The sequence below is a fragment of the Microcebus murinus genome, chromosome 18 (assembly GCF_040939455.1).
Source record: "Microcebus murinus isolate Inina chromosome 18, M.murinus_Inina_mat1.0, whole genome shotgun sequence".
NCBI lineage: Eukaryota > Metazoa > Chordata > Mammalia > Primates > Cheirogaleidae > Microcebus > Microcebus murinus.
The window spans coordinates 58,576,235-58,596,456 of record NC_134121.1 but is presented as its reverse complement, the minus strand read 5'-3'; the positions used below and the strand labels follow the sequence as shown (position 1 = coordinate 58,596,456).

The window sequence follows — 20,222 nt, the reverse complement described above, 5'->3', positions numbered from 1 at the left end:
CTGTTGGGGATGGATTAGGAGGCTCAAGCTTCTTAGCAGGGTCAGCGGCCTGACCTTGTGAGCGCTGATTAAGCTCTCCAGGCCCGGGCCCTCCAGTGGCAGGGTGGAGAAGGGCGGGCGTGCCTGGGGCGCTGAGCAAGTATTCGGAATATTCAGAATATAGAGTTGATGAGACTAGGCCTTGCTCTCAAGGAGCTGACAGTCTAGACAAATGCTCTGTCAGTTAAACAAGTGACTGCCATAGAGTGACTCAGGAGCACTTTGGGAGTTGCAAGCGTCAGGTAAACGTTCAAAGGCGGAGCTGGGGGCACCTGAACCGGCAGGTGCTCAGGGGAGGATGGGCCCTCAGGCAGAAGACGCTGCCCAGGCTGCTGACAGGAGAGCACGTGGCATCTTCCAGCACCTGAAAGTTGAGTGGCAGTGGACAACGATGTCACAGTGGAGGCATCAGGGGAGGAGGAAGAAAGGGGAAGAATATTAGACGATGGAGGCAGAAAGACAAGGGAGACCAGAGAGCAAAGGGCTGGCTCCGTTTTCCCCTCTGGCAATAACTTCCAAGTACAGGCCCTCTTCTGTGAAAGGCACCAGTGTGCACTCACAAAATAGACACGTGCACCTCCTTATAAACTATATGCTAGGCGACCACACAAATACATTCCTACACCATAAGACTTACATAAAATTTGTAAAGGATGAGATGAAAAGAAGTAGAATTAAGATTTCTCCTATTTTCTTTCCAGATCCCAGGGGAACCTCTTGGGCAGCAGCTTGTGGGGGGGCTACCACCCCGGCTTTGGGAAACTGTCAGGGGAGTTCAGTGGAGCATGGAGCCAGCAATGGCCAGGCTGGGACATGAGTCTGAGAATAACATGAGAACCCGAACCATCCAGTCTCCTCCATCCCTTCCAAGAGCTCCGAAGGCATTAGGCTTCCCTTCCCTTCCCTGACAGAGTGCGAGTGGTGTAAGAGGCACCGCCCAGGGGGCCCAGCGGGCATCCGGACCCCACGCTCCAGGAAGGGCCCTGGAAGGGCCCGGGTTGGGGCAGGGTCTGGGCCTGGACAGGTGCTCACTGCCTCCCTTGTTCTCTACCTTAAAACTGGATTTTAAAAATAAATACATGATCGGAAGCTGAAGAGGAGAGCTAACCCTTGGCAATGCTTGGGCAGTGGGACAGCACGTCTTGAGCAGGACATTTGTTACCAGGGAGTCTGAGGAAGAAACAGACACAGCCCACCTGTCCTGTGACTTCTGTTTCAGACACGGCAGGCCCTGTCTGGACCAGGCAGCTGCCGCAGAGCAGGGCTGGCATCCTGGGGCTCTCTGGGGCAGTCCCAGCCTCTGGCCCAGTCTCACTCCCACCGCCCTGGCCAGGACCCACCAGGACGCATTAGTCCCTGCCACCCCCGAGTCGGGCCCTCGGTGGGAACTGAGAGGAAGACTTCTCGACCCCAGGCCCTCTTTGCCCTTTCTTTCGGACTTCCCTCTGCCACCGCCAGGGCCGGAATTCAGGGCAGCGCCCGGTGCTTGCCTGTCTGTGCCATTAAAAAGCCACCCAGGGACTTCTGGCTGCCGCCACCGCGTGCGTGCACTGAGGGGAAGGGGTGCTGGCCGGAGGGGAAGGGGGCGCAGGGCCCTGGCGCCCCGGGTTGGAGGTGTGCTCAAATTCCGACAGCCGCAGAGGTAGGCGGGCAGGGTGACGACCCCAGTAACTGCTCCAAGCCAGGGGTCCGGAGACCTGGGAGTGGCGCCGCGGCCCCCAGCGGCTGGCTCCAGAGGCGGGGGCGAGCGGGGGGCCCAGCTCGGTGCGCCGCGGCTGCCGGAGGGGCTCGCGTTCGCCCCCTCGGGCTGGCGGCAGCCGGCCGCGCCACAGATGCCTAGGAGTGTGACTTTCAGCCAGTTCCCCGCCGCGTGAAGGGTACACACCCGCACACCCCTGACACCGCACGCAGCAGGAGCCGGGACCCTGTGCCCCCAGACCCGCACCAGCCGGGCGCACTCCTGTGCTGCCCGCGCCGCCCGGCGCCGCGCGACCGCCCCTTCCTCCCGGGACCCCCAGCACCCCGGCCACACCTACCCCAGCCCCGCCCCGCCGTCCAACTCCGCCGGGGCCCTGCGGTGGGCGGGCGGCAGCCGTGCAGCCCCCACCCCGCCCAGCCTTCACCTTGCGGGAATTGGCTCACCGACGCGGGCTTGGGGGTTTGGAGCGGATTTATTTTTTTAAACATTTTTTCAGCAGACCACATCTCCGCCCCCCGCTCGCGGTCCCCCGCCCCCCGCACATATACCCTGCACCACACACACACACACAGACACACACCCGGCGCGCACAGACACACGCTCCCTCCCTCCGGCGCTCTACCCCTCGGCCGCCCGCCGCGCACGCAGCCGGCCCGGCTCCCCGCGCCCCGCGCCCCGCGCCCCGCGCCCCGCGCCCGCCGCCGCCGCCGCCGCCGAGCGAAGCCGGGCTGGGCTCGGAGCCGCTCATGGAGAAAGTGCCGGGCGAGATGGAGATCGAGCGCAGGGAGCGGAGCGAGGAGCTGTCCGAGGCGGAGAGGAAGGCGGTGCAGGCTACGTGGGCCCGGCTCTATGCCAACTGCGAGGACGTGGGGGTGGCCATCCTGGTGAGGTAGGTGTCGCCCCAGCCCGGCCGGGCCCAGGGCAGGGAGGGCGGCGGCGGCTCCCGGCAGAAGCAGGCTGGGCCCGGGTCCGAGCTCAGCGCCACCTCCCCAGCTGCGATCGGGCCGGGCCGGGGCTGGCCGGGCACGGGCAGCGAGCGGCGCCCTGGGGTGGGCGCAGCCCCCGTGGAAGCTTTCCTGGCCCCGGGGGCGCGGGGCTCACTAGGAACTAGGAGCAGATGCGGGCGGGCACCTCTCCTCTCCCTCAGAACTCCTCGCTCAGCGGCCGTTCCCTCCTTACCAGAGACCCCAGCCACCCGCCAAGCCGTCAGGCGCGCACGTTTTACCAGGCTTTCAAAGGGGGCAGTGGGGGCTCCCCATTTTAGAGACAAGAAAACTGAGGCTTAGCCAAGAAGGGGGACAAAGAGTAGACCCCTCTCTCCAGCTCGGCCGCTTCCCCTGTTCAAAACCTCCTGGAAGAACAGAGCAGAGAGCAAGAGAGTAGAGGTCGGAAGGAGTAGACCAGCTCGGTCGGGTTTCCCAGCTGCCGCCTTCCTGCCAGGAGGGTGGGCCAGCAGGGAGCTCCCAGGTGAGGCACAGGTGAGTGGAGAAGCAAACAGTCCCCGAGGATACAGCCCCTGTGAGTTTGGTGGAGGAGGGAGAAGAGAAGCTTCAGGAGGCAGGGCCCAGCCCCGAAACCCCCACCTGGGAAGGGGTCTTGGGCTCAGGGTTCGTTCAGGCAGCACATGCCTCTGAGGGACCCCCAGAGAGACACTTATTCACACACCTGCACACAGGTGCACACACACCACTCCTGTATAGTCGCTGTCCTCAAGCCCCACCAGGACTTACTGACTCTAGCCACAAACGCGTGCTCTTCCCACACGTGCTGGTCCCCGGGGTGCGGGCGGAGGGCCCCCAGGCCACACTCACCCTGAGGCCCCTGTCCTTGGCAGAGAGAAGCTGTCAAATCTAGGACAGCGCGGGGCGGTCTTGTTCTGTGAAGATGGGGCGAAACCTGGCCTCTGGAAGGACGGCTTCGGTGCACGCCTGGCTCCCAGGTCGCCCGTCTGCAGCTCCCATTTCCCCCACCCCCAGCCCTGCCTCTCCCGAGCCTGGGACCTACCCAGCTCCCTACTGATGTGCCCTGATTCCTCCAACTTAGAAACAGATTTTGGAGGAAAAAGAGCAAGAAGCACTTCTGAGGAGTTAGCGGAGCTTTCCTGGGGAAGGGGCAGCTACCTCGGCAGCTCCCAGGCCCAGAAACACAGCCTGGGGGGGGGGCGTCCAGAGAGAGGCGCAGGGACTCAGGAGGGGACTGGGATCCTGAAGCCCCACACACTCAGGGACCCAGGTCCGCACGTGGGAGCACCCGCACACCACACAGTGGGCAGCGCAGTCACGACGCGCCAGACCGGTCCTCGGAGGGCCGCTCCCGGCCATGTGCGTCGTACAACAGGCCCCAGGCCCCGGGGTGCACATGTGCGTCACCAAGGGGAACCAAGGGTCCGCAGGACCTTGGAGGTTCTCTGTCCCAACCCCTGCCATTTACCCGTGAGGATATGTGGAGGATGTGTTCACAATCCATCTCCCGGGCGCCCCGGAACCTCCCCAGGAATGGGACAGGGTGGTGGGGGGTGCAGAGGAAAAACAGAGGGCAGGGATGTTTCTCGGTAGTCTGAGCTCTTGGTGGGGTTTTCTTTCTCCCTCTACACCCCCTCTGGCTCCCTGTTCTTGACTCTTAGAGGCGGCTGGGCCTGGGCTGGGGGAGGTGTTTACCAACGTGCTCCGTGCTCAGAGAAAGGCCCACAAAAACCTGAGATTTGAGTTAGCAGCTAGATCTAGCCTGCCACACTGCACTTGACCCCACCTCTGTGTTGACTGGAGCCCAGGCAGGGGGGACAACCCGGCCCAGCACAGTCTCAGCCCCAAGTCCCACAGCCTTCCTTGCTTTTTCCCCTCCTCCCGCCGCCACCGCCTGTCCAGGGCCTGGCCAGTGGGGGAGGGCTGGAGAGGGAGGTAAGGGCAGGACCGATTAGCCTCTCAGGGCTCCCAAAGTCCCTCCCGGGATCCTGGGCCCATCAGTCTTGTCACAGTGCCCTCTCTTCCCACATACGACACACATGTCCTCAAGGACAAGGCCCCAGCTAGAGCCTGAAACCCGTCCAGCCCTCTGACCCATCGCTCTCATGTGGCCCTCTGCGCTGGGCCAGGCCCTGCCGCCCGTGTCCGCCTGGGGGGCAGGGAGGAGCCAGCCGCACCCCGCACTCCCCCCCAGCACCCCCACCTGGAGAAGTCGGTGGGGGTGGAGGAGTTACCTTTGGGGTCAGGGTCGAGGCAGACCCCACACTTCCACTCCCTGCCAGGGAGGCGACCAAGAGGGAACACCCACCCTCCCTCCTGGTTGTAACTCTGACACCTTCCCCCTCGCACTCAGACAAGCCTATTTCAGGCTCTCTTGGAAGCCCAGATGCCTCTGGGAGCTGAGAAACTCCCCAGGGCTGAGGCTTCTCCCTGGCAGCACAGGCTGAGACGGGGCGGGGTGGGGGAACACGGAGGGGAGGGGCGGGGGTGGGAGTGGAAGCCAGGAAGAGGGAGCAGAGCACGTGGGGCCCGGCTCCCCAGCCCAGAAGTGGGGGCTCCCTGGGACTGCCATTCCTCAGGGCCATAACCTGGTGCTCCGTGTGGGGGCAGGAGATTCACCTGGGTCCCAGCCACCGTCCCCCTGGCACAGCGGTCTCTCCAGGTAGGATGGGGAAGCGGTCAAGGCAGGGCTGCCTGGGCTCCTCCCTTTATTAGGCAACCTCGGGCGTCCATTGCTAACCCTTAGATGGGGACAGAAACAGCACCGACCTCAGGAGCGCATCGCAAGGCTTAGTGAGAGCGTATACTACGCGCTCCGTAAATGTTCCCTGCTGTCTCCCCATCAGTAAAATGGGCACAATACCTGCTTAGTTGTGGCAGTTGAATGCAATAACAGCGGTGGAGGTGCTTTGCAAACGTTCACATGCCAGGCACATACACGTCATTATTTTTATTGCTGTTGTAAAATCCCCAAAGTCTGACACGCTCATCTAAGTTCGGACAGGGTTTCTCACGTTTGTCCCTCGTTACGATGCTTCCTAAGAGAAAAAAACAATGTATTTTCAGACCCGTTGCCTCACTTGTCCCCACCGGAGCATCTGCGGAGCAGCAGGGGCAGGGGCTCCTCTCACACTTCTGCAGACAGGGAGGTGGGGAAGTGGTTTGCCCAAGGTCACAGTTGGCCTCTGAGAGGGGCCCTCCCAAGTCTCCACGAGGACTGTGCCCCGGTCACCGTCCGAACCTCCCCCGCCAATGGCAGCTGGGTCACCGGGAGGGACGGCCCAGCCAGATGCTCTCTCTGCATCCGTTCCGGCTCTCACATCTGAGACTCGACTCCCGGCCAAAGGGCTGGGTCGGCAAATCATCAGCTCTCTGAACGCAGAGGGGCACGCGCCAAAGGTGTGGAGCAACCTCAAAAGAAATAGGTCCAAGACACTCCCCACGTTTCCTGAGGATCAAGTCCATGCATGGGTCTCCTATGTCGCCCAGCCCCGGCTGGGAGAGGAGGTACCAATGTCACCGTCATTCTGCACACTGCAGGGCCCTGGCCAGGGCAGGGGGTCAGAGTGAGACCTGGCTTCTGCAGCTGGGTTTGGAATCCAGCCTGGCAGGCTGAAAGGCTGGCAGGGAGTGGTACCTGAGTGGCACTAATGGCCTTGAGGGGAAACGGCATCGCCGGGCCAGGCCGGGGACTCAGGGAGAGGCGAGTCTGACACAAGGACTGAGTAAGGAAGGCATCCACTGTGTGCACTCCCCCCACACCCCCGGGAATGTTTTAACAATGGCCAGTGACGCTGGCTGTTTGGCTGGAACAGAGATGGCTTGAGCGTAGGGAAGAACGCGGACACGAGGTTGGAGCAGTGTGTATGGGGCAGTCTGCAAGGAGCCCAGAATGCCTGGTTAAGGAGTTTTGACTTTGTCTGGCAGGCCACGGAGAGCCACTGAATGTTTTTGAGCATGAGCGTGACCTAACGGAAGCAGCACTGGAGGGGGAAATCAGTCGAGTCCAGACACACCTGTGACCCCAGGACCACGCTCTTTCCCTCTGGGCTGTGCGGGGCGTGTGGGGTTTGGGAAGGAGGCGAGGAGCAGGGGAGGCCCAGCCTGGGAGAGGAGGCGCAGCCTGAGCACGCCTGGCCCGCAGAGGTGGGGGGCCGGGGAGGGGCCGTGTGCGAGGCAGCTCGGACAGAGCCATGTCCATGCCGGAGGGCCACACCAGCCCCCAGCCCCCGCCACCGTCCTGGCCACGTCAGGGTGGGGCCCAAGGGAGCCCCCACACTCAGTGTCCACCCCGCCCGTCCCGCCAGGTTCTTTGTGAACTTCCCCTCGGCCAAGCAGTACTTCAGCCAGTTCAAGCACATGGAGGAGCCCCTGGAGATGGAGCGGAGCCCCCAGCTGCGGAAGCACGCCTGCCGGGTCATGGGGGCCCTCAACACGGTGGTGGAGAACCTGCACGACCCCGACAAGGTGTCCTCTGTGCTCGCCCTCGTGGGCAAAGCCCACGCCCTCAAGCACAAGGTGGAGCCTGTGTACTTCAAGGTAAGTTGCTGGATGGGGGCTGCAGCCCCACCGCCCACCCTGCTCTGCTCCAGAGCCCCCAGGGCCACACCCCAGCCACCTGCAGCCTGTAGGTGGGGGGCCTCCCTGGGCAGCAGAGGTGACCGCTGGGCTGCCCGGCCTCTTCCCCTGGAGTGGCTGTGCAGGGGGGCAGTGCCCAGCGGCCGGACGGAGGGGCTGGGTCCAGAGCAACTCTTGTCTTGGGAGAGTCTGGTCCCAAAGCTGCCAGGCTGTTGTGTTACGAATGATCCCCTTGGCCACGGGCAGGACACAGGGGTCCTGGGGGCTGCGGGAAGGGGCAGGGCGCCCAGCGTTCACTCCCCCTTCGCCCCCCAGATCCTCTCTGGCGTCATTCTGGAGGTGATCGCCGAGGAATTTGCCAATGACTTCCCGCCCGAGACGCAGAGGGCCTGGACCAAGCTGCGCGGCCTCATCTACAGCCACGTGACCGCTGCCTACAAGGAAGTGGGCTGGGTACAGCAGGTCCCCAACGCCAGCACGTGAGGAGGCGGGTGAGGGTGGGCCGGGCCGCCTCCCTGCCATGTCCTCTCCTGTCCCCCAGGTCTCCCGTCTCTCCTGGGGCCCGGGGGCTGACCACCAGGGCAGGAACACTTGGGGCAGGGATCTGACATTTACGAACAGGCGCGATAGGAAAGGGCCTTCGAGACGGCTCTCCCCGACTTCAGGCCGGGTCCGCTCTTGGCTGCCCAGGGCCGGGAGTCTCAGCAGATTCTCCAACAGGGAGCAAGGGAGCGCTCGGAGCCCCCACGGCCACAGCTGCCCAGGCAGAGAGGCGCCAGAGGCTCCTGGTGGGAAGGCGAGCCCATGAGGCTCCGAGGCGGCCGGGCCAGCCCCAGCCACTTCCTCCCTGGGCACCAATTACACGGTGCTGTTTTTTCATCCGGCGCTGACCAATGCTCCTACCCGCCCTCTGCCTCAGCAAGGGTTAGAGCCAGGAGGGTCACGAGGACACGTACACACACACTCATGCCCAAGCCCAGGCAGGACCTACATGGGTGTCACTCGCACGCACACTAGCAAGGGATTGTTTACTTGCAGGCTGACCCGGAGGCCGGGCTTCCAGTTCTGGGCCCAGAGATGGCTCGAGGAGGGTGGCCGGCCTCAGTGACTCCAGCCGACTTGGACTTGGAGCAGGAGGGGAGGGCTACCCCCAGACGTGACAGCTGGGAACACTCCCGCCTCCCCGGGCCCCCAAGGGGCGGCTGGTTCTGGGAGCTGAATGGAGGGGTGGAGGCAGGGCTGGAGTAGGAAGAGAGAGGAGCGGGGGCGGGAATGGGAACCAGGGGTCAGCCAGCGGCTCAGGACACGCGTTGTAGAGAAACATTCCCAGCAGTTTCCCATGGAAGAGGCTGCGTCTCCTCCTGGGCTCTGCACGGGCCCCCGGGGCTACCGGACTCCTGCTTACGGGCCTCCCCCCGCCCCAGGGCAGCTGGGTAGGCCGGGCCAGCTGCCCTTCCTGCTGTGACTGCACTGGCCTGGAGTGCTCCCACTCCCCTCCCCCGCATCGGCACCACCCCGGGAGAGTGGAGTCCTCGGAAACCGCTGGCTGTAGCCGGGCCAGCTCCAGATGTGCACAGCTGGCCTATCCCAGACCCTGGAGTAGACAGGAAATAGGCAGAGATTTTTACCTGCCAGAGGAGGGCACTGGCAGAGCCTGAAAAGCTGGGCTTACCACCCCTCACCTGCCAGCTGTCACCCAGAGGAACCAGGGGCAGAGGAGGGCCGGGGAGAGGAGGGGCCTGCCCTCCCACCCCTCTCCCGGGCAGGCTCTGCCGCCAAAGAAGAATTTGTTTACAGCCAGGACACAAGACTTCCTGCTTCTAGAGAAAAAGGCTTTTTTATAGGGGCCTGGAGGGACCGGAGAGAGAGCTGGAGAGAGAGCTGGCTGGGCACGAGCCCCAGTGAATCAGAAACACATGGTTAAGGCGACGCCCCGCCCCGCCCCTCTCTGCCCCAGCGGGACCCCAGGGACTTAGAGCTCTCCTAACCCCAAGCGTGTGGAAACTGCCCACGTCTGCTCCTCCACCCCATTTCTGCTCCTTGTGGGCTGAATGGGCTAAGGGGGGAGCTGGGGCCCAGCTGCCTCCCACGCAGGCCTCCCTCCCAGCTGTCGGGTCCTGGGGTTGTCCCTCATTCCTTTGCACCCCTCAACGCCGCTCCCACTCCCCCAGGAGCATGGGTTCCAAGAAGGAGTGTCTCTCTGGCCTGGGCCTGCAGACCCAACCTACTATCGGGGTCCAAATGGGCTCACCCATTTGGGATGGAGTTACAAAGCAGAGTTCTAGAAGGCCCCGTCCAGCTTGTCTTATCAGGGCAGCGGCGGTGGGCCGGCGCCGCTGTTTATGGAGCCGTCTCTGCGTGAGGGCGTGTGCGCCTCTGCGAGGGCGGGCGGGAGGGTGGAGAGTCCACGTGCAGGGACCCTGGACAGACGGACGGGAGGCCAGGGGAGGTGGGAGGCCGGACAGAAGGCACCACATTTCAGATCTAGTAGGAAAAGAGCTCCCGTTTGTATGGTGCTTTGCAGTTTGTGAAACACTTTGAACTTCTACAGTTTATGTCACTCGATTCTCACGCAGACGGGCCACAGACTCGCCTGAGGCCACTCAGTGGGTCTACGGCAGGAGGGGGACCTAGGACTCCGGTCTAACGGTTGCTTTCCTCTGCACTGTGCCAAGTCCCAGCAGGAAGCCCCTGCCCCGCCACCCCCAGATCCCTCTCCCTGGCCCCCCAGTCTCCCTGGTCTCCTTCCCAGCCCCTCGTAACCTATTACCTCTATTTCCTATTTCGCCCGCAGCCCACCGGCCACATTGCCCTCTTCGGGGCCGTAGGACCCCCCCCTCCTCCCCCCTCCCTGGCAGCACCTTGAGCAGAAGGCCGAGTTCTGAAGACCCTCCTTGACCCTCTATTTCTGGGTGCCAAGGAAGCTGGAGGAATCCCTGACTCGACTTCCCGGAAGGAGGCCTCTGCCACGCCACCGTCCCCCTGGAGCTGCCGGGAGGTGGCGCTGGCTGCCCGGATGCTGACCCAGCGCGGCGGGCGGGGGCCCTTCCTCCTCGCAGGCGGGGCCCGCTCTTCTTAGCTTTTCTACTCACTGTTAGAGAGAGACCTAGCTGAGCGCTGGTCCGCGGGCGGGAAGCGGGGACAGCAGTCGCCCCGGGGTAGACCAGCCCCGTTTCTATGTGCCCGGCCAGCATGCAGGTCTTCACGTCACCACCTAGAGCATCGCGCACATCTGCCGTATATGCAGACATATTCTATATACAGTCTCTATATAAACATGTACGCACATATACACACGGACATATCTATACTGTGCATCTGCGGGGCAGGAAGCCTCGGTCTGCCCACCTGCGGGGGGGGCAGGGAGGGGTCCCGGGCGAGCAGAGAACCAAGTGTTCTGGCGGAGGACGGAGCCCCACAGCAGTGCAGAGCAGGTCTGGGCCTGGATGGACAGGGCTGGGGTGACCCCCGGCTTGCCCGCAAAACCCAGCCCATTCTCTCTGACCAGCTCCCCTCGCCCCTGCTTTGCGCCCCCAGGCATTAGGCTCTGGCTCCCCCCTTTCCTTGGGAGGATCTGGCTCACTGAGTCGCCCCAGCATGGGTCAAGGCAGACAGAGGGGGCCCAGAAGTTCAGGGCAGGGTGGCCGCACTGGGGAAGGGGACTTAGTAAAGAAACCTCAAATGGCAGCTCCACCTGCCTTTGCCATGAAGACAGCCCCGGGGCATCCAGGCTGCTCCGGCAGCTGGATGACAGGACCCGATCGATCGATGCCCGGGTCTCACCCTCAGTGCTGGGGGCCGAGCACCCTGCCCTCCCGCCCCCTCCTCTGTCCATCCATCCACGTCAGCCTTGCCAGGGACCCCCCACGTGTGCCCCTTGGTCACGTGTGTCGTCCTCAAGGATGTTTTGCTGCTGTGGCTACTGTGCCTGTGTCCCCCGCCCCCTGTCCCATCCCCATGCAGCCATCCACGTAACTGCCTGTCCTTTTGTAGATCCTGATGTTTGTAACCAGACCCCGCTGTGTCATTAAACAGACCCGTTCTTGCTGTACCTGTGCACACTCACTCGGTCTTTCCCGCCACTTGCCCCCGCCTCTGTCTCCCTTCCCTGGTTCTGGACTCGGCCCTTTTTATTGAGGTCTCCCCCAAGAGCAGCCCCTCCCCTGTGTCTCAGCTGCTCTAAACTGTGGCTTAGAACGGCCGTGGGCCCCTCTCCTGTCTGACCAGGAGCCCAGGGCAGCAGACGGGAAGCTGGGTTTTGTGGGAGGGTGGGGGTGCCTATACTTGCTAAAAAGTCAGGGGCCTTTTAAGATTTTGTTCTGGAAATCTCCCAGCCAGGATAGGACAAGTGAGGAAGATTCAAGGGAGGGATTTCCAGACAGAGGCCCCCTTTGTCCAAGTGCTCTAGGGAAACAGCCGAGGGTCAAACCTTGACCGTGCAGACCCGAGCATCGACTGTTGTCGCGGGGCTGAGTGCCCAGCCCTGTGGCGCAAGTCACCTGTGGCGGGTCAGCCCTTGGGTGCTTGGGAAGGAAACCTGCTGTCGTCAGCCTGATAGCCCCAACACCTTCCCTGAGCTCCTGGCCCCCAGACCTCTTTCCAGGCCCTGTGTCCTGCACCCCACAGCCTGCCAGGCCAGGCCTGGCCAGCCCCCGCCCCGCAGTGGCAGCAACAGCAGCGTCGGCTCCCTGAGAAGGGACCAGGAGGTCACCGCCCGGGGGTGGGCTGCAGGAGAAGCAGGAAACAGCCCCGGCCCCTTGGGAGGGCTGCAGGCTGCCTGGGAAGACTCAGCTGACACACAGGAAGCGTCTTGTCTCGCGGACCGTGAACTCCTTGGATGTGGGCTGCGCCTTCCTCTGCTGGGCCTGGCACGGTGGAGCTCCTCGGTAGAAATCCAAAGAATAAACGAACACCGCTCTTAGAAAGCAACACGAGCACACAGCGTGAGCAGAGTGGAGAAGACGGTGCGGGCCAGGGCTTCCCAGGGAGGCAGCGCTGTAAGAAAGAGGCCACAGGCTCGGACTCAGCCTCTTGGCGCTGGGTGACCTTGGGCAAGTCACTCAGCCTTTCTGAGCCACAGTCACACCTCTAATTTAAAATAGGAGTTGGCCGGGGCGCGGTGGCTCACGCCTGTAATCCTAGCTCTCTGGGAGGCCGAGGTGGGTGGATTGCTCAAGCTCAGGAGTTCGAAACCAGCCTGAGCAAGAGTGAGACTCCCGTCTCTACTATAAATAGAAAGAAATTAATTGGCCAACTAATATATATAGAAAAAATTAGCCAGGCATGGTGGCGCATGCCTGTAGTCCTAGCTCCTCGGGAGGCTGAGGCAGGAGGATCGCTTGAGCCCAAGAGATTGAGGTTGCTGTGAGCTAGGCTGACGCCACGGCACTCACTCTAGCCTGGGCAACAGAGCGAGACTCTGTCTCAAAAATAAAAATAAATAAAATAAAATAGGAGTGAACATGAAGCCTGCCTTGCAAGGTGGGGGGGGGGAGGAGGAGGAGGAGGAGGAGGATGTCTGCCATGGGCTTGGCACGGTGCTGGGGACCCGCAGGACGGCGACAGCCAGGCCAGGAGGGCAATGTGGGAGGCTGAGGGCCAGGCAGAGCCAGGCCCAGAGCAGGACGGGGGCCACAGACCATAAGGCCCCGGGGCAGGTGGGAGGAGAGGGGCACCTGCGGTGGGGAGAGGGGACAGGGTCTGGGAAGAGAGGCCCTTCCCCGTCTCGCTCCGGCTGGCATCAGAGAGGTGGAGGGGCTTCTGCACTGGTCAAAACCGGAATCTTTCCAGGCTCTTCAGGAAGGTTCTCCCCACTCCCCACCCACTGGGCAGAGGGCAGTGGCCATCAGGGACCCAGCCTAGACCTGGGCGCGGAGCCACGCACACGCCAGGCCAGGCAGGGCCTGTGCCGGGGCCGGGCCCCTGGCTGTGGGGTCGCGGGTAGCTGGGGCTGGGGTTTGGCTTCTCCTCCACAGTCCCAGCTAGCGACCCCGCCCAGGGCCTGAGCAACTGGGTCAGCTCCCCGCCGAGCCCGGGCCGCGAGCTGCGGGTGCCGGGAACCGGGTGCGCGGGGGCGGCGGCTCCTCCCCGACACAGCGGCCCGCGGCGCGGCCCCGCAGCGCCCCCTGCTGGCCGTGGGGGGCCTCGCCGGGGAGGCCGCCGCTCCCCGCTCACCTGAGGGAGGTGCAGCCACGTGAGAGCCTGAGGCTCGGGAAGCCCAAGCAACCCCTGGCTCGTCCTCCGCGAAGGAGGCTTCTGTGCAGCCCTGCACACGCTTAGGGAATTGCCCTCCTATGGTTTGAACGAAGTAGAAAAAGTTGCACCGTTGGGAGGCTGACGTGGGAGGATCGCTTGAGGCCAGGAGTTGGAGACCAGCCTGGGCAACACAGCGAGATGCCGTCTGTACAAAAGCAATTTTTTTTTAATTAGCTAGGCATGGTGACCACACCTGTAGTCCCAGCCACTCAGGAGGCTGAGGCAGGAGGATCTCTCGCCCAGGAGTTGGAGGTTGCAGTTCAGCGATGATTGCGCCACTGCACTCCAGCCTGGGTGACAGCAAGACCCTGGTGGGGACCCAGCAGCCAGGCAGGGTCATTAGCCCCACAAACAACAAAAAACAACAAAGCCTGCCTTTGTTTACGGTTTTGAGTTTTTCTTCATCGCGGATGTTTTTGCTTTAATATTGATTTTTTTATAATAAAATATTGTATTTAAGGATTGTTTCTCTTGATTACAGTCCCCTTAAAGTTTGGGCCCCAGGCAAGAGCCTTGCCCTTTCCTAGGCTCTGTATTAGTGCATGCTGTTTGGGGGACTTCAGCTGAAAAGCACTCATTTTTGACCTCCACAAAGTCCCCAACAGACCCACGGGGCCACAGGTTTCATAGCTGTTCACTGGACACCTTTGGTAAGGCACTTATCACAGTGAGGTGGGAGTGGGGCTCTGCAGTCCCCCGGGGCTGGAGACACTGGCTCAGGAGCTTCCGGTGGTTTGGAACAGGAGCATATTCGGCTGCCAGGGTGAGGGGCTGTATGGTAAGAATATGCCTGGGGGCCGGGTGCGGTGGCTCACGCCTGTAATCCTAGCACTCTGGGAGGCCAACGCGGGCGGATCGCTCAAGGTCAGGAGTTCGAAACCAGCCTGAGCAAGAGCGAGACCCGTCTCTACTAAAAAAATAGAAAGAAATTAATTGGCCAACTAAAAATATATAGAAAAAAAAATGAGCTGGGCATGGTGGCACATGCCTGTAGTCCCAGCTACTCGGGAGGCTGAGGCAGGAGGATTGCTTGAGCCCAGGAGTTTGAGGATGCTGTGAGCTAGGCTGATGCCACGGCACGCTAGCCCGGGCAACAGAGTGAGACTCTGCCCCCCCCCAAAAAAAGAATATGCCTGGAAATGAGGGAGTCAGGTGTCTTGAGGTCAGGTGTCTGGAGGTCAGGAAAACCACATGATCAGCCTCACTGGAAGTGGAGACCAGTGTAGCTGCCCGGGAGCTTGGGAAGTGTACGGCAGGCCAGGCGTGGGCAATTGCAGGCTCCACAATCTCCTGAGCCCCCCCTGCAGCCTGAAGTGCCTGGGACGCCCCTCCCCTCAGGAGGGGATGCACCCTCCCTCCTCCCACCACTGAGTAACCATCTCTCAGTCTCCTCAGCAGAGAAACGCTGTCCCATCCGGCCATTCTCCGAGTCTAGGGGTGGACAAAGCTCTCCTCCCAGGCCGCCCCAGGAGCCACTGTCTGCCTTGGGGGAGGGGCCCGCCTGCCATCCCATCCGCCCTGGCCACGCGGTACCCAAGCTGGCTACTGCTGCTGGGCCAGCACCAGGGCCCGAGTCAGGATTTCCTGGCACAGGACAGAGACACCCTCCCCAGACGACTTCCTGTCAGTTTTAACTTCTGGATCCTAGGTTCTCTCTGACCCCCACCCTAGCCCGGCCCCCCAGCAACCAGGCGACAAGTCCTATTGGCCCGCCCCGCCCACACCTGTCCGGCCGCCTGTCTCTGCAGTCTGCAGGCCTGAGCCCCTGCCTTCTCCAGCCACCAGCCACGCGGCTGCTGGCACTGTGTCCAGCACCACTCCTGCGCAAGACTCCCCTGTGGCTCCGGGTCACCTCGCAGAGACAGCCCGGGCTCCCCAGCCATCGAGGACCCCACAAAGCGGCACCAACGCTCTTCCCTGGTCTTGCCGGGCAAACGCGAACTGCTAGTCACTCTCCGTCGCAAACGGGATGTTCTCCAGCTTGGGGTCTACAGCACAGCCCCTGCCCCTGGCGTCTCCACCCCTTCCTTAAGGAGCCTAGGGCCGCTCTGGGCCTCCCCCTGCCAGAACCTTCCTTGATGCCCCGTGGGCAAGCCCCTCCTCTGCATGCTGCCGGCACCTGCCCACGGAAGCGCTGAGGTGCCCACGCCCACCTGGGAGAGGACTGCGCTGTCACGGCCCATTTACAGGACGGAGGATGAACACAGAACACAGAACACAAGCACGCAGAACACAAAGAAAAACGCAGACACACGTACAAATGGTTGACTCGAGTAATAATACACTGGGTCAGTTTTATTTTTATACCCTAAAAAATTAAAGTTAGTTCCTTGTACGTAACCTCCCAGGCTTGGCAGTGATAGCCATAAATTCCAGATGTCCCCTGACTCAGAATCTCAAGGTGGTTGACTAGGCCCTAGGCATAGATAAAGGACCGAGATTAGCAAGGATGGGCAAGGTGAGCCACAGGGGGCATTTCTCATCCCCCGCTTCTCTTAGGGTGACCCCCTAAGATCTTCGGCTGAACCCCGGCGGCTGTGCCTGACTTAGGTCGCCCCTCGCTTGAGGGGCTTACCCGTCACTGACTAACCAGCCATCTTATGGGGTGTTTATCGTGTGGCCTCCAGACCCCCAGTGCCGGGGGGCAGGGCCGCTCTTGCCAGTTGCGGCTCAGGTCCTTTGTTATGCCTCTAGGCAACACCGTTGTTTATCACAGGGAGCCTGTCCGGAACAGATTACTTTCAAACACTCTGGGCAGAACACATATATTACTCACTAACTTTAATTCTTAAACTAGGAAAATATATGTCAGTCCCCCACACCGCGCGGAGGAGAAGCACGGCCCAACTTTGTCTTCAGAGGCGTCGCTCGCTGGGTGTCTGCGTGGGTGCTCACCACAGCAGGGCGGAGACCCAGCGGGGCCTGCCAGGTGGCTCCCTCCGTCCAGGTGACAGGGAGGAGGAGTCCTGGGGGGTGGGGTCAGCAGTGGAGGCGGGAAGAGGTGATTGACTTAAGATGTCATTTTGAGGTTAGTCCACACAATATGTATGCATGTGTGTATGTATTTTTAGACATGGGGTCTCGCTGTGATGCCCAGGCTGGTCTCAAACTCCTGGGCTCTAGCCATCCTCCCACCTCAGCCTGGGACTACGGGCATCATCAGCCGTCACGCCCGGCGTAACGTGAGGACTCGGGCATGGGCTCGGGCTGAGGGAGAGGACAGTGGGGCACGACTTGGCTCTTGACTTGCGTCCCTTGGCAAAGGCAGTCACCGTGGTCCGAGGGGAAATAACCAGGGGACGGCAGGTTTGGGGAGCAGTTCTGCTTCCTCCACGCTAGACGCTGAGTGCCGGCCGCTCAAGCCTGAAGCAGGACGGAGACGGCAGGGCTGAGACGTAAATCCTGAATGGAAGGAGCTCACCGAGGGGAGAGCGCGGGAAGAGAAGAGGGGTGAGGTCAGGGCCCTGCAGCCCTGGGCCCTGAGGCCTAGGCAGAGACAGTGGGTTTCCTGTGGCAGGTGCAGACAGCTTAGGGATGAGTGTGTGGTCACTGAGGTGCCTTTCTTGGGGAGCAGCGAGTTCCTCTTGGGCTGGGACGCCCCGAGTAATTGGGCCTCACAAGGTGGGCAGGGGGGACGGCTCACCCACTGCCCGGAGCACCGACCCGCCACCGTGGCCGTGTCTGAGTCTCCAATCTCCTTGTTTAAGCGCAACACCACAGTCTACATCCTGCTGTGGGGAAGGAGACCCAAGTCCCATCCAGGGACCTGAGGACCCTGTGCCTTAGCCCTGGCTGCTGCCCCAGCCCTTTTCTGCAGTGGGGTGGGGGGCATGTGGGGGATGGGGGAAGAGAGTTGGGGGGAGGGGAGGGGCTCTCCCAGGGCAGGGGTCCGGGGGAGTGAGTCCTTGACCTTGTTTAAGCCCAAAGACAGAATGTGCAACGCTGTTCATTGTAAAAAAAAAAAACAATAACAATTTAGTTGTGTAAAAAATTTTTTCCTTAATTGCATTTCAGAAAATAATCCATCCCCCTCCCCTAATCTCCTGGATGCCTTTTGTACCCATTAAAAATGTTATGATGCTAGGCCGGGCGCGGTGGCTCACGCCTGTAATCCTAGCTCTCTGGGAGGCCGAGGCAGGCGGATTGCTCAAGGTCAGGAGTTCAAAACCAGCCTGAGCAAGAGCGAGACCCCGTCTCTACTATAAATAGAAAGAAATTAATTGGCCAACTGATATATATATAAACAATTAGCCGGGCATGGTGGCGCATGCCTGTAGTCCCAGCTACTCGGGAGGCTGAGGCAGAAGGATCGCTCGAGCCCAGGAGTTTGAGGTTGCTGTGAGCTAGGCTGATGCCACGACACTCACTCTAGCCTGGGCAACAAAGCGAGACTCTGTCTCAAAAAAAAAAAAATGTTATGATGCTTACAGGTTTTAGACATAGTTTCTCAAATGGCATTCGTGGGGGTTTTGTGTGGTCACCAAGGCGCTATATGATCATCGCAGGAAATTTGGGGGAAAGGGAAAGTTCAAAGGGAAGCGTCCAGGGAGCAGGGGGAGGCTCCAGCCTGAAGCACGACAGACGTCAAGGCTGTGACAGTGCGAGTCACCTGCGATCCCTGCAACCAGAGACAGTCACTGCCGGCGCTTTGGTGTAAGTACGTGCGGCCTTTCCCCTGTGCGCACACACGTCCAACCCGCAGGTGAGTGGGCTTGTGTTCGGGTCTCGCGGGGACGATGGCAACAGTGGCAGCACACGTGCGTCTGATGGGGTCCCAGGGCTTTCTGGCTGGTCCTCGGTTCAGTTTGAAATAACCCAGGGAAGGGAGCGGTGTCTCTCCCCGGCCGGAGGAAGGAGCGAGGGAAGGGGCAGGGATGTGCCACGGATGGCACGAGCCCCCCACCCCTCCGGGAGCCAGGCCCTGCCCGGCTGGGCGCCACAGCAGACAGGTAGGGCCGCCCAGCCCACGCCCATGAAGCGCAGGGTAAGCTCAGAGTCTGGAGGCGGGTGGGGGTTCCTTTGCACAGGCCTCATCTGCTCTCCTCCTCCACCCTCACACACACCTGCCCCAGGTGTCCGGGTTACAGCCCCCGCTGGGCTTGGAGACAACTCGCCCATGGCCATGGGGCACAGAGGAGCCCAGGCTGGCCCGAAAGTCCCCACCCTCCATCGGAGAGAAGACAGAGCGGAGGAGGCCAGTGTCTTCCCAGACTCCCCTCCCCGCAGCCGCCCAGCGTGAAAAACCTGAAGCCCCTAAATGCCCAACAGTTGGGGGTGGGTTAAATAAAAACACACACATCCATACAATGAAGTGCCAAGCAGTAGTTATAAAGGATTATCATAATTTTTTACAATTTTTTTTTTTTTTTTTTTTTTTTTTTTTTTTGAGACAGAGTCTTGCTTTGTTGCCCAGGCTAGAGTGAGTGCCGTGGCGTCAGCCTAGCTCACAGCAACCTCACACTCCTGGGCTCAAGTGATCCTTCTGCCTCAGCCTCCCGGGTAGCTGGGACTACAGGCATTCGCCACCATGCCCGGCTAATTTTTTTATATATATATCAGTTGGCCAATTAATTTCTTTCTATTTATAGTAGAGACGGGGTCTCGCTCTTGCTCAGGCTGGTTTTGAACTCCTGACCTTGAGCAATCCGCCTGCCTCGGCCTCCCAAGAGCTAGGATTACAGGCGTGAGCCACAGCGCCCGGCCTAATTTTTTACAATTTTAATAAATATCTTTTAAAAAGTGAAACCATGTTTCTATATAGCTAAAATATTGATAACATTTTCACAGTCAATAAAATAAGGAACAATTCCTTAGTATCACCTAAGTATCCATTTTAAAAATTCCCCAATTGCTTCTAAATATTTTTGTAGCTAGATTATCTAAACCAGGGTCTCATCCAGGCCCACACGTCACTCCGGGCTGCTCTGTTCCTCGAGTCTCTGTGAATCTAGCACAGCCTCCTTGTCACTGCGTGAGCCTGTTGTCAAAATCCCACTGCTGGGCCAGGCGAGGTGGCTCATGCCTATAATCCTAGCACTCTGGGAGGCCAAGGTGGGAGGATCGCTTGAGGTCAGGAGTTTGAAACCAGCCTGAGCAAGAGTGAGAGCCTGTTTCTACTAAAAATAGAAAGAAATTAATTGCCCAACTAAAAATATATAGAAAAAATTAGCCGGGCATGGTGGCGCATGCCTGTAGTCCCAGCCACTTGGGAGGCTGAGGCAGAAGGATCACTTGAGGCCAGGAGTTGAGGTTGCTGTGAGCTAGGCTGATGTCACGGCACTCACTCTAGCCTGGGCAACAGAGTGAGACTCTGTCTCAAAAAAAAAATCCCACTGCTGGGCTCTGATGGCTTTGCCATTATCCCCGGAATCTCCTGTGAACTGGAAGTGAGAACAAAAGTCTGAGTCAATTCAATCATTGCTGGCCAGAAATCACTACAAGGGAAGCTGTGGGCTTCCTACTGCACCCCGTCGGGAGACACAGGGTCCGGCTGTCCCACCATGAGGTCCACCCCGGAACAGGCCAGGGGCAGCCTCATCCCCCATGTCAACCCAGAAAGGAATCCTTGTGGTCTTGCTTTGTCACCAATGAACGTCTCTCTCTCCATCATCCCCCCCATTCACCTGATGATTTTTTTTTTTTTTTTGAGACAGAGTCTCACTTTGTTGCCCAGGCTAGAGTGAGTGCCG

At 60.7% G+C, this 20,222-nt stretch overlaps 1 protein-coding gene across 2 annotated transcripts; it reads left to right on the top strand.

Annotated features, from left to right (window-relative positions):
• Nucleotides 1-2,209: 2,209 nt before the first annotated feature.
• On the top strand, nucleotides 2,210-11,329 carry CYGB (cytoglobin). 2 transcript variants are annotated; one of them, XM_012778901.2, is made up of 4 exons: nucleotides 2,210-2,627; nucleotides 7,008-7,239; nucleotides 7,594-7,769; nucleotides 10,073-11,329. In XM_012778901.2, the coding sequence occupies exons 1-3, from the start codon at nucleotides 2,485-2,487 to the stop codon at nucleotides 7,759-7,761; spliced, it is 543 nt and encodes a 180-aa protein (XP_012634355.2). In that variant the 5' UTR covers nucleotides 2,210-2,484; the 3' UTR covers nucleotides 7,762-7,769; nucleotides 10,073-11,329. The 2 variants fall into 2 exon arrangements, with proteins under 2 accessions (XP_012634355.2, XP_012634354.2); XM_012778900.2 differs by having other exon boundaries at nucleotides 2,217-2,627; nucleotides 7,594-7,757.
• Nucleotides 11,330-20,222: the final 8,893 nt, after the last annotated feature.